We start from the raw sequence: 11,710 nt of genomic DNA, 5'->3' as shown, positions 1-11,710 counted from the left end.
TTAATTTATTATACCTGATATCTATACAAACCAAATGTCAGTAAAATATATAATAATCGCACAACGCCTGGTCTTGCCTTATAATTACACATGTTCTATTACTAAAAGAGACTGCCTGATCCGGCCCTTTTCTAAGAGCCGATTGAAAGTTTCGAAAGTGAAAAAAATGTATGCATATACAATTTATAAGCTAAAATCAATGAAACATGGTCTTTTAGTAGGATAGTAAAGAACACAGATAGTCGATTTTCAGCTGATTTTAACATACTTTGAATATTTTCGTTTTATTTTGCTTGTTTCATCAAGCTGTAACGTTAGGTACACCATTTGACTTACAAATACCGATTTCAGCACAGAGTTAACGAGAGATGTTAATCCAAAAGATACTGTTAAACAAAGAAATCTCGAGACTACCGAGAATCCTCAGTATATTAAACTATACAGGGCTGAGATGGCTGTCCGGTTCATCTGGGAGAAATACTACAGAGCTCCAACGAATATTCGATGACTCAAAATATTGGCAATCCCTAAGCGAAAATACTACTCAATATACAAAAGAAACAGGTTTATTCAAGAATCCGTATCTGACTTCTACTGATGGTTTGAGACAGTTCAGTCACGATTCTTTGCATAAAGCCCACAAACTTGCTGAGATTCTAAGAAATAGCGTCAGTAAGGAAGAGAAAGTACATTATATTATGAATTTGGATCAATTAAGTGATACATTGTGCCGTGTTATTGATTTGTGTGAGTTCTTAAGATCTGCCCATCCTGATCAAAGCTATGTGGAAGCAGCTCAGATGTGTCACGAGGAGATGTTTGAATTTATGAATGTTCTGAATACAGATGTTGTCCTTTGTAATAAATTGAAGGAAGTCCTTGAAGACCCCGAGATATTGAAAGTTTTATCTGAGGAAGAAAGGAAAGTTGGTGAAATTCTTCTAGATGATTTCGAAAAGTCTGGTATATATATGAAAGCTGGTATTAGAGAGCAATTTATCGAGCTTTCTCAACAGATCAGTGTTATTGGGCAAGAGTTTATAAATAACACCGATTATGTGGCTAAAGAGTTTATTAAAGTTAAAAGAGATGAAATGGACAAGAGTGGTATTAGTCCTCTACTGACTGCAAGATTGAATAGAGATTTAACGGGAAAATACTATAAGATCCCAACATATGGTCAAATACCATTACAGATTTTAAAATCTTGTCCTGATGAAGACATCAGAAAAGAAGTTTGGGCAGCCTTACATAATTGCCCTAAAGCTCAAATTCAACGTTTGAACCAATTAGTGAGATTAAGAGTAATATTATCGAATTTATTGGGGAAGCAGAGCTATTCGGATTACCAGTTGGACAATAAAATGGCTGGTTCACCAGAAAATGTAAAGGGTTTTATCAAAACTTTAATGAATGTCACTAAGCCTTTGGCTGCAAGAGAGCTGGAGTTTATTGCAAGAGATAAGTTGAATGCACCTGATTCAAGGCATATGTCAGATAATGAAATCTTGTCAATTGTTAAACCATGGGACAAAAATTATTTTTCATCCAAGTATGATTCCGATAATGAGATGGCTATGATACGTGATGAACAACTGCGCTATTATTTCTCATTAGGGAATGTAATCAACGGTCTCTCTGAATTGTTTAAGAGGATATATGGTATCACCTTACAACCATCAAGAACTGAAAACGGGGAAACATGGTCACCAGATGTTCGTAGACTCGATGTCATAAGCGAGGAAGAGGGATTGGTTGGTGTTATTTATTGTGATCTGTTTGAACGCGTTGGAAAGATATCAAATCCTGCTCATTTCACGGTATGCTGTTCAAGACAAGTGTACCCGGATGAAAATGACTTTACGACCATACAGACAGGGCAAAATTCCGATGGTACTGTATTTCAGCTACCTGTGATTTCATTAGTATGCAACTTTAGTACAGTCGCTTTGCCAAATGGTAATAGAACATGTTTTCTACATATGAATGAAATTGAGACACTATTTCATGAAATGGGGCATGCTATGCATTCAATGCTTGGTAGAACAAGGTTGCAAAATATTAGTGGGACACGTTGCGCTACAGATTTTGTTGAATTGCCTAGCATATTGATGGAGCACTTTGCTCGTGATATCAGAGTTCTAAGAACCATTGGAAGTCATTACGAAACATCAGAACCTGCTCCGGAGGCATTATTGAACGACTATCTTGATAAAACTCAATTTTTGCAACACTGTGAAACATATTCACAAGCCAAGATGGCTATGCTTGATCAAAAATTGCACGGTTCTTTTTCTCTTTCAGATATTGAACGCATTGATAGTGCAAAGATTTATCAGAAACTAGAAACGAGACTACAAGTTCTTGCTGATGATGAGAGCAACTGGTGTGGTCGCTTTGGTCACTTGTTTGGATATGGTGCGACTTACTATAGTTATTTATTTGATAGAGCCATAGCCTCAAAAGTTTGGGACAGTCTTTTTAAAGACGATCCATTCAACAGAACTGGAGGTGAGAAATTCAAAGAAAGGGTATTAAAATGGGGTGGACTGAAAAACCCTTGGAGTTGTATTGCAGATGTACTTGAAAAGCCTGATTTAGCCAAAGGTGGCGCTGAGGCTATGACATATATTGGTGACTCTGAAGATTTATAGAAAGCTATCTTCTCCCAGTATGACCTCTTTTTGAATTTCCGACTGTATATATTGATTACTACCCATATATATTCTAAAAGATTTTGATAATACAAATATAGTTTATCAATGATTAATTCGTGAAACAATAATCACAAAAAAGTTTGTACGTATCCGATTAATATTATTTCATTATTATACATTATGTAGTCCGAAAAACTAATCTATCAAAAGGAGCCATTAATGGGCCCATTTTATAGATGCTAAACATGTTTAAGAAGTAAAAATTCTTATGGTGATTGACCAGTAACTAAATATCTAAATAAAAAGATGAGATTAAATAACTCTTATCTTCTATTCAAACTTAGTTAGAGGTCATGACTTGCCAAACTCTGATGACGTTGTCAGTGTAACCAGCGAACAAAGTTTGACCGTCAGAAGACCAAGCCAAGGAAACAGCATGTGGTTCAGCGGATTGAGTGTAACCAGCGAATTCTGGCTTCAAGTCATCCAATAGACATTGTGGGTCCAAGGAGAAGATCTTGATACCAGAGGCAGTGGCAGCACACAACCAGTATCTGTTTGGAGAGAAGGACAAAGCGTAAACTTCGTCACCAGCAGACAAGGTGTACATTGGGACCTTGGCAGCAGAGTTCCACAACATAATTTCACCGTCCTTACCGGCAGAGGCAATCAAAGAACCATCTGGGGAAGCAGTGACAGTGTTGACGTTAGAGTTGTGACCGACGAAGTCAGCTTCAATCTTGAATTGGTTCAAGTTCCAGGACTGTTGCAATTGTTACATATTCAATATTGCAAATAACATACGTTTTCAAAAAAAGTCATATGACTCTACTTGAAATGTAGTTGTTAAACAAAGAGAATTTGTATCATAAATTGTTAGTAAAAATGGTTCATAAATTTATCATGTACCATCCGATATTGCCTAATTACATTCACCATTACTTTGGATTGTGTTCCATAATGTTGTCAAAGTGTATCGAAATACCATAGTATTCATTTCCCTGGCATATCAGGATTTCAAAGGCTAGAAACAATTTTTTATTAATTCATCAGAGATCTTGGTGATAATTAGTATGTCTCATTCGAAGCCGTGGAAGGCAACGTCCGAAGTAGCAAATATTTGTAATACATCATTTGAATAGTGTTAATTGTTTCAGCATTTGATACCCATGTATGTGTCAGTTAGATGATCGGTAATCAGTTTGATAACCCAAATGTCGCACAAATTTCCAATAATAGGAGCCGTAGTGTAATCAAAGGAAAAAATTCAATATCGGTTAGTTTAGTGAAGAAAATAAAATTTAACATACCTTAACCATCTTGTCGTTACCGGCAGAGATAACGGTAACCTTGTCATCGTCGTCAGAGGAGTTGGCGATTCTAACTTGGGAGACCCAGTCGTTGTGACCGATCAAAGTGGCCAAACAGTCACCCTTGATAGACCAGACCTTGATGGACTTGTCACGGGAACCAGAGATGATCATGGAAGCCTTCTTGTCGATGGCAACGGACATGACATCACCCTTGTGGCCGACGAAAGTTTGGAAAGTTTCACCGGTGGCAACATCCCATAGTCTCAAAGTCTTATCCCAAGAACCGGAAAGAGCGTAAGCACCGTTTTCGGTCAAGGTACAGTCTTGGACAATGTGGGAGTGACCCTTGAAGGACTTAACTGGGACACCGAACTTTTGGTCGTCACCAGTCAACTTCCAAGAGATCAAAGTCTTGTCACGGGAAGCGGACAACAACAAGTTTGGTTGACCAGCAGAAGTGGCCAAGGATGTAACCCAACCGTTGTGACCTTCTAGGGTACCTCTCAAAACTAGAACTTCGTTAGATGCCATTTCTATTATATTATACCTGGATGTCTGACTTTCAAATATATAAAGAAGAAATATGAACTAGTAAGAGAAATACAAAGAAATAAAAAAAGAATTATTCTAAGCTCTTATATATTAAAAAAAAGTTGCAAAAAGTAGAGAGAAAAAATTTTTACACCAAAGAAAAAAATAATTTCCAATTGGCAAATGCAAGAAAACTGAATTAACCCAGTAAAACATCTGCACAGACAACTCAACCACCTCATCGAATTTTTTTTTTTCATTCCGCAATGCTTCAAAGCTTTGCAAAACAGAATTTGGGTCAAACTTGAAAATTTTTCATGAAAATTGGGCTTTGAGAGCATCTTCACCAAACGTTCCATGCTATACGCTTGGAGATGGCCATTTCTCTGCGTATATTCTGGAACTCAATACAAAAGTCACGAGTTATCTCACTATACGGTATGTCATCATGTGCCTAGTTGACGTTCGCAGTGCTGTCGGTTTCTTTCGCTGTTGGGCTCTCTGTGTATAGCTGCCAGGCACTCTTTGAACACTATTGGCATAAGTGCCATTCAAATATTAAGTTGCTATAGAGGTTATAGCCATTGTTGTTCCAAACTACTTGGGAATTAATTGTTCTGTATCTGTAGATGCTAGTTGCAATTCCGTGGCGTTGTCTTTTATTCTTCTGATAGGTTCGAGTTAGCTGGAATGCAGGATGGTGTCTTTAGTAGATTAAGCGTAAGGTAAAGTTTATGTAGTCTTGTTCACATCCACATCGAGTCTAGTTTTTGCTATTATTGCATTGTTGGTGGTATCTTCTACCACGGTTTCTTGTGTGATCGTAATCTCAGGTTTTTAGAACAATTCATAGCCCTCAAATTGCCAGCAATACCATTTTAAATAGAAATCAAAAAGGGCTTTGTTCACTTGGAATAATACACAAGGCAATTGAACTCCACACAATAATCACGTTGGAAATAGTCGCTTGCACATATCATGCCACCATTGGACAAGAGGATTAAAAAGTTCCTGAAGGACTCGGTACGAGTTGCACCTAAAATATCCAGCAAAGGTGAACTGGCTGAATTGAGGGCCGGACTGGTGTCACCATACTCGCAGACCAGAAAGGATGCTATCAAGAAGACCATACAGCAGATGACTCTGGGTAAGGATGTCTCCTCGTTGTTCCCGGATGTGCTAAAGAACATTGCTACCAATGATGTGGAACAAAAGAAGCTGGTGTACTTATACGTGATGAACTACGCAGAGACGCACCCAGAGCTTTGTATCCTGGCTGTCAATACGTTTATCCAGGATGCCCAAGACCCTAACCCATTGATCCGTTGTATGGCGATCAGGACCATGTCCCTGATTAGAGTGGAAAAAATCCTAGAGTATATCGAGACACCACTGAGGAAGACGTTGCAGGATGATAACCCGTACGTTAGAAAGACTGCAGTCATCTGTGTTGCCAAGCTGTTCCAATTGAACAAACAACTATGTGTCGAACTGGGCGTGTTAGAAGATCTTCAGAGTGCCCTAGATGATTCCAACCCAATGGTGGTGGCCAATGCCACCGCCGCACTAGTGGAAATAAACAATATGGACCCAACGGCCGTGAAATTACCTCAACTAATTCAAAGCCATGTCTCTCAGTTTTTGTTAGCACTAAATGAATGTACTGAGTGGGCCAGAATCACAATACTGACAGCATTGGCAGAGTACAGCGCAAGAGATGGTGTTGAAGCACAGGATATTATTGATAGAGTTACTGCACATTTACAACACGTAAATCCAGCTGTTGTGCTGGCCACAATTAAAGTTATCATTCAGAACCTGCCACTAATCATTGCCGATAACAGTAGCAAGAGGGCATCAATAATGAAGAAACTCTCCTCTGCACTTGTTTCTCTAATGTCTACTCCTCCAGAGATGCAATATGTAGCATTGAAGAATATTAGGATTGTATTGGAAAAATACCCAGAACTATTGACCAAGGAATTGAGAATATTCTATATTAAGTTCAATGACCCATTATATGTTAAAGTTGAGAAGATTGATATTCTAGTTAGACTGGTTGATCCATCTAACTTGAAACAATGTAATCTACTATTGGCCGAACTGAAGGAGTATGCTATGGATTTTGAACCAGAATTCGTTAGCAGAGTTATCCTAGCTTTGTCTCAATTAGCAATCAAGTATTCAGATTTGCCGTTTATTCAGAAAGTAATGGATATTCTAGTGGAACTACTAGAAGTACGGGAAAAGTCCAAGGATGATTGCTGTTCTGCAGCAATTGATCTGTTAAGACACACGAATAACAATGCCGAGCTCGCAAAGCAACTTTGCTCAGTGCTTAATAGTTGGGAGTCTCCTGAAATAGAACTGACAACAGATGCAGCTAAATGTAAATATATTTGGATCATGGGTCAGTATCCTAGGCTGTTCTCATCACTGGAAAGTAAAATGAAGGGTTTTGTAGATAATTTTGTCAATGAGAACACGTCCACACAAATGTCAATATTAATTACAACGGTCAGATTACATAATATGTTGCCGAGTGACTTACTTCAATCTGTTTTAGATACATCTACTAAAGAAACAAAGGAATTGGATGTTAGAGATATGGCCATGGTGTACTGGAGAACCCTTTCTCTACCAAATGTTGATGAACTAATAAATTCTTTGTGCTCCAGTCAAGTACCTCAGATAAATTCTACTATAGACCAATTCTCTCCTGAGCTATTAGAAAAGTTGCTAAGACAGCTGGGCAATATCAGCTCCATAAATTTCAAACTAGACTCGGGCAACAAAAGAGTGAAGTACGTGCAAAATATTGTTAACAACAAACAGCTAGAAGAGTTGCAAGACATAGCTAAGAATGAATTAGAAAATAAAGCTAACGATGATGTTTTGTTGGATTTCGGTGACGAAGATGATGATATGATGTCTACAAGTAACAATAACAACAGTACACCGCAACCGTCGGCACTTTCTGAGCTCGATGACTTGTTTGGTTTTAGTTCTACAAATGCTACTGTGGGTAGCGTTTCACAGAAAGTTGAGAATCTAAACATTAATGAGAAAAAGAGCACGACGACGCAAGATTTACTTGATCTGTTTTAATGGAACTGTATCAATTTGGCGCCAGAAAAGGATTTGACACTTTCTTAATTCCTATGAGAAATTATCATTTTTAAGATTTTATTCATAGTTTATATAACATCGATATACATAGATTAGTATAGTGAAAAATATTGCATAATACGTTCTGAAATCTGGTATTTGATTTAAATATTTATTGGAATGTACTGGAGAAGAAAAGTCTATTGTATGGGGGTAATGGTCATTAAATTTATTTACAGTGAAAGTTATTGTATTGCATTTCATAACAAACGTTGTACCTTTTAAAAAGAGAGGAACCTGAATATATGTTAGTGTCGATAGCCAGCATATCACGATTTCTGCTTATTTACCATCTCTTCCAGCCTGGCGATTCTCTTCTGAACAATCTTGTCCCTCTCAACATCCAAGTAATGATCTGTCTGGTAGAACAGCAGGCACTGCCTCATGTCTGCTCTCTGTTGATCACAAGCCGGAAAACATTTGAGACCATTCTGCTTTGCACAATCAGCCATAGCCTTCACATACTCATCACAGTTCTTGTAAGCCATGTTCTTCAAGTTCGTCCTGGCCTCCTTCTCCTCCCTAGCATTCAAAACCCACAAGGGCACTCTACGCCCGCTTTCGCTAGCTGCTTGCTCAGACATTGTTGCAACTATTCTCTCAGTACTATTCTAATTGATTCAAATAGCAACGTTTCAAGCTGAGTTGGTTTCAATATAAGCTGTACTCAAGCACTTTTAATTGTCTCCTCCAGTGCTTTGTCCTCTGCCGGTTCCTCGTTCTTAGTCACTCTTGAGACACTTGGAAGGAGGATTTCCTGGAGAATTTATTAAAGAAGTTACTGTTGGATAGTAGTCTAGGCATTACAAGAACCCTCCAAGCAACCGTAATTAAGATGTTTGGTCCATTCAGAGGTACTCAGTTCCTGCAAGGCGGGTTGTTGTGGAAAGTTCCATGGAGGATGTCCGGTCCCCAGAAGTTCCGTCAAAGACAGAGGCTAAAGGCTGTTGATGATGTAGTGAAGAACCTAACACTTGGATTGCACGTACAGCGCTGTCAGGAGAAAGGGTTGCAGTTTGAACAAGCACTGGAAGAACGCAAGTACAAGCCCAGAAGTGCCATTATGCGTCTGCTGAACAAAGCGTCGTTCTTCCCTAAGGAGTACCAGATGTCAGCAAAGGACAAATACACAGTGTTTGACAAGAAGAGCAGAGGCTACAGGAAAGGTATACACAAGGTGCCAAAGTGGACTAAGATTTCAGCTAGGCGCAACCCTCAATTCTTTTAGTAAAACCTTAGGGTGCGACCTCATTGTCCAAATTCAGGTCAAAAACCGAGCTCGAGAACCGCTACAAAAGCTAATAATTCAAATATCTGTATCTAAGCTAATTACAAATCAAATGCATTCATGTATATATATAACACATTATAATTCCATTGTATTAGACCTATTTTGCCAGCACTACTACAATTTAAAGCAATGTTTTCAATTTTTGCACTTTTTAAAGACTTTTTGCGATGATCTTTGTCTTTGATAGATCAAGAAGCATATCAACTGGGATGCTAAACAGTGCTACAAACCCGTGAAGTTAAGTAAGAATTCGGTATGAACAATACTAAACAGAGACAGTATGCGCATTTAGCTCAGCAATTGGAAGAGCTGAACCAGAACTTGAAGGAGACAACGAGACATCTCGATACCATGTCTAAACAATGCAATGAGAACCTGGTCGGGCAATTGGGGAAGGTGAACAGCAGTTGGCTTATCGGTAGTAGTCGGTGTTTTGAGGACCAAATGCTTGGTGGAGGTGAAAAATGAAACTGGGGGTGGTGACGTTTCTACAATTTCAATTCTTGTTTGGCGTTTCTCCCATGCTTTTTGATACTATTTGTGGCCAAAATGGACCGATGATGGGGGAAGGACGTGCTGTATTATTAATATAAAACTAGTTCTATATTCGTTATTTATATATGACACATAATTAACTGTGATGCAATTAATAAAATATGTTTCGACCTAATGGGAAAATCCATGAATCTGTGCTATGCCTGCGGAGAAACGGTATAGTTTGCGGTATTGGTGCTAGTTGTAAAATGAAATATATAGGTATGCAAAAGATGCAACGCAAACATATACTATTCAGGTTGAAAAAATGCAGAAGACACATTTAAGCAGAAGAGGTGGTAGACTTGCTCTGTTCTTTCTTTTTTTGTTGTTTTCTGGCCAGCTTTACTTCAAACTCGTGGCAACTTATAGCGTCATTCAATATTAGAGGCTGCGGTTGAGGATCTTCTTTGAAATATTCGCTTTGTAGCGCTTCGCTGGCTGTTAGCCTCTTTTCTTGATCATAACGTAGTAGACCCTGTGCCAACTTGAAGCAATTGTCTGTCTCTAGCACTGCCCTAAACTTTTCCTCAAAAACGTTTGGATATTTGGTAGCTTGTTGAGGCATAATCATGAAGAACCAGGGCATATCAAAAATATTCGGCCATTGTTCTATACTTGGAGAGCCCATGACTTTGAAAATAGCCTCAAGTTGCTCCAGCTCGTTTGTACCTTGAAAGATTGCCATCTTGTTGAACAACTCGACAAGTATACACCCACAACCCCACATATCTACCTCAGGTCCATAATTTGTTGTACCTAGCAACAACTCGGGCGGCCTATACCATATCGTTATGACCCTATTTGTATAATCTCGGATGGCATCTCTGTTACAATCTATTTTTCTAGCTAAACCGAAATCCGTGAGCTTAAGTGAGCCTTGATTGTCTATAAGAATATTAGAGCCCTTTATGTCACGATGTAGTATGTTGTTATCGTGTAGGTATTCGATACCGTGAAGAATTTGTTTGAATATGTGTTTCGATTGTGCCGCATTAATATTGATCTGTTTATTTAGTAACAACCCCCCAAGATCATTGTCGGCATACTCAAAGATCATGTATATGATCTTCTGGCTTTCCACCATAATTTCCTTTATTGTTGACACGTTCTCGTGGTTAAAACTTTGTAATAACTTGATTTCTCTAATTGAAGTGATTGGAAATCCTTCCCTTTCCCCTTGTAGTCTTAACTTCTTGAGTGCAACAAGTTCTTTCGTAACTGTATTTCTAGCTTTGTAGACCTTACCATATGTACCTTCACCAACTTGTAATAATCGTTCATACACGGAGTCGTTCATGGGTCTCGATAGGAAAGTAGTAGGTAGAGTAGGAGTTGGTATAGATTGAGGTTTTGTACCTTTGTATGGTTCTCCAGTGTTATATCTAGATATTGTTGATTTTGGTCCCTTGGGAAGTTCAAATATTTTCCTGCCTGAATCCTGGTTATTATTGGCATTGTTAGATGGCCTGGTTATAGTATTTCTGTCATCCTGTCGTAAAGGCGTGTTGTTACCATTAGTCCGTATATCGCTTGTATTGCCTGTTGTGAAATTGTTGTAACGTGTAGAGATTCTGCCATGTTTATTGTTGTAGTCTTCTCTAAATCGACTCTCATTAACATTCAGCTTTCTGTTTGGTTTTGTGCTTTGGAACCTCTTCGTATTTTGATTTCTATTCCTGTTCTTGTTCGAACTCTCTTCATAATCCTTCTTCGGAAACCTGCTGGCTTTCCCACCTTGGTACCTCGAGCCTGTAAACTCTGGTTTGCTATTGTTCCTATCATTCATATCGTTACTCTTCGCAAAATCAGCATTTTTACTATAATTATTCGGCCTTGACCTCTTATTATGTGTATTGGCACCATCTCTATCGGTCTGCGTGGTGTTCCGCCTCTTGAAATGGGAGTTCGAATTGGAATTACCAGAGTACCCAGCAAATGACATCTTGGTACCTGAGAGCTCTTGAGTATGTGAGGGTTCGCAAAATGAAAATTGCTCCAAGATAATATTGACCAAATATGCACTACTTCGATAATCCAAAGCTCTTTCGCAATAAGTCTAAATAAATCTTTCCAAACTGAAGTTCAACTTCGCTGTCACTAAAATTATGACAATGTCCGTAATTCAAAACTGCCAGGATAAGTTGTGGGGGAAATTAATATGAATCGCGTCTACCAATGTTCACCTAATACTGTTGTCCTATGAGATGTGTCAA

General features: G+C 38.5%; 7 protein-coding genes across 7 annotated transcripts; 4 read left to right on the top strand and 3 right to left on the bottom strand.

The window, feature by feature from the left end:
- Positions 1 to 368: 368 nt before the first annotated feature.
- OCT1 (metalloendopeptidase) lies at positions 369 to 2,654 on the top strand (the record flags this gene model as incomplete). The annotated part of the gene is made up of 1 exon (XM_445506.1): positions 369 to 2,654. One exon carries the CDS (start codon positions 369 to 371, stop codon positions 2,652 to 2,654), a length of 2,286 nt encoding a protein of 761 aa, XP_445506.1.
- A 343-nt stretch (positions 2,655 to 2,997) lies between these two features.
- Positions 2,998 to 4,501, bottom strand: ASC1 (40S ribosomal protein RACK1 ASC1; the record flags this gene model as incomplete). The annotated part of the gene is made up of 2 exons (XM_065626605.1): positions 2,998 to 3,420; positions 3,968 to 4,501. 2 exons carry the CDS (start codon positions 4,499 to 4,501, stop codon positions 2,998 to 3,000), a joined length of 957 nt encoding a protein of 318 aa, XP_065482677.1.
- A 978-nt stretch (positions 4,502 to 5,479) lies between these two features.
- Positions 5,480 to 7,609, top strand: APL2 (Apl2p; the record flags this gene model as incomplete). Its single annotated transcript, XM_445504.1, has 1 exon — positions 5,480 to 7,609. The coding sequence occupies one exon, from the start codon at positions 5,480 to 5,482 to the stop codon at positions 7,607 to 7,609; it is 2,130 nt and encodes a 709-aa protein (XP_445504.1).
- Positions 7,610 to 7,938: 329 nt separating this feature from the next.
- On the bottom strand, positions 7,939 to 8,253 carry CMC1 (Cmc1p; the record flags this gene model as incomplete). The annotated part of the gene is made up of 1 exon (XM_445503.1): positions 7,939 to 8,253. One exon carries the CDS (start codon positions 8,251 to 8,253, stop codon positions 7,939 to 7,941), a length of 315 nt encoding a protein of 104 aa, XP_445503.1.
- Positions 8,254 to 8,504: 251 nt separating this feature from the next.
- Positions 8,505 to 8,897, top strand: MRPL31 (mitochondrial 54S ribosomal protein mL60; the record flags this gene model as incomplete). The annotated part of the gene is made up of 1 exon (XM_445502.1): positions 8,505 to 8,897. The coding sequence occupies one exon, from the start codon at positions 8,505 to 8,507 to the stop codon at positions 8,895 to 8,897; it is 393 nt and encodes a 130-aa protein (XP_445502.1).
- A 318-nt stretch (positions 8,898 to 9,215) lies between these two features.
- On the top strand, positions 9,216 to 9,428 carry HSK3 (Hsk3p; the record flags this gene model as incomplete). The annotated part of the gene is made up of 1 exon (XM_002999482.1): positions 9,216 to 9,428. One exon carries the CDS (start codon positions 9,216 to 9,218, stop codon positions 9,426 to 9,428), a length of 213 nt encoding a protein of 70 aa, XP_002999528.1.
- A 349-nt stretch (positions 9,429 to 9,777) lies between these two features.
- CTK1 (cyclin-dependent serine/threonine protein kinase CTK1) lies at positions 9,778 to 11,439 on the bottom strand (the record flags this gene model as incomplete). The annotated part of the gene is made up of 1 exon (XM_445501.1): positions 9,778 to 11,439. One exon carries the CDS (start codon positions 11,437 to 11,439, stop codon positions 9,778 to 9,780), a length of 1,662 nt encoding a protein of 553 aa, XP_445501.1.
- Positions 11,440 to 11,710: the final 271 nt, after the last annotated feature.

Source organism: Nakaseomyces glabratus, chromosome D (assembly GCF_010111755.1).
Source record: "Nakaseomyces glabratus chromosome D, complete sequence".
NCBI classification, from domain to species: Eukaryota; Fungi; Ascomycota; class Saccharomycetes; order Saccharomycetales; family Saccharomycetaceae; genus Nakaseomyces; species Nakaseomyces glabratus.
This window is presented reverse-complemented; position numbering and strand designations above follow the sequence as displayed.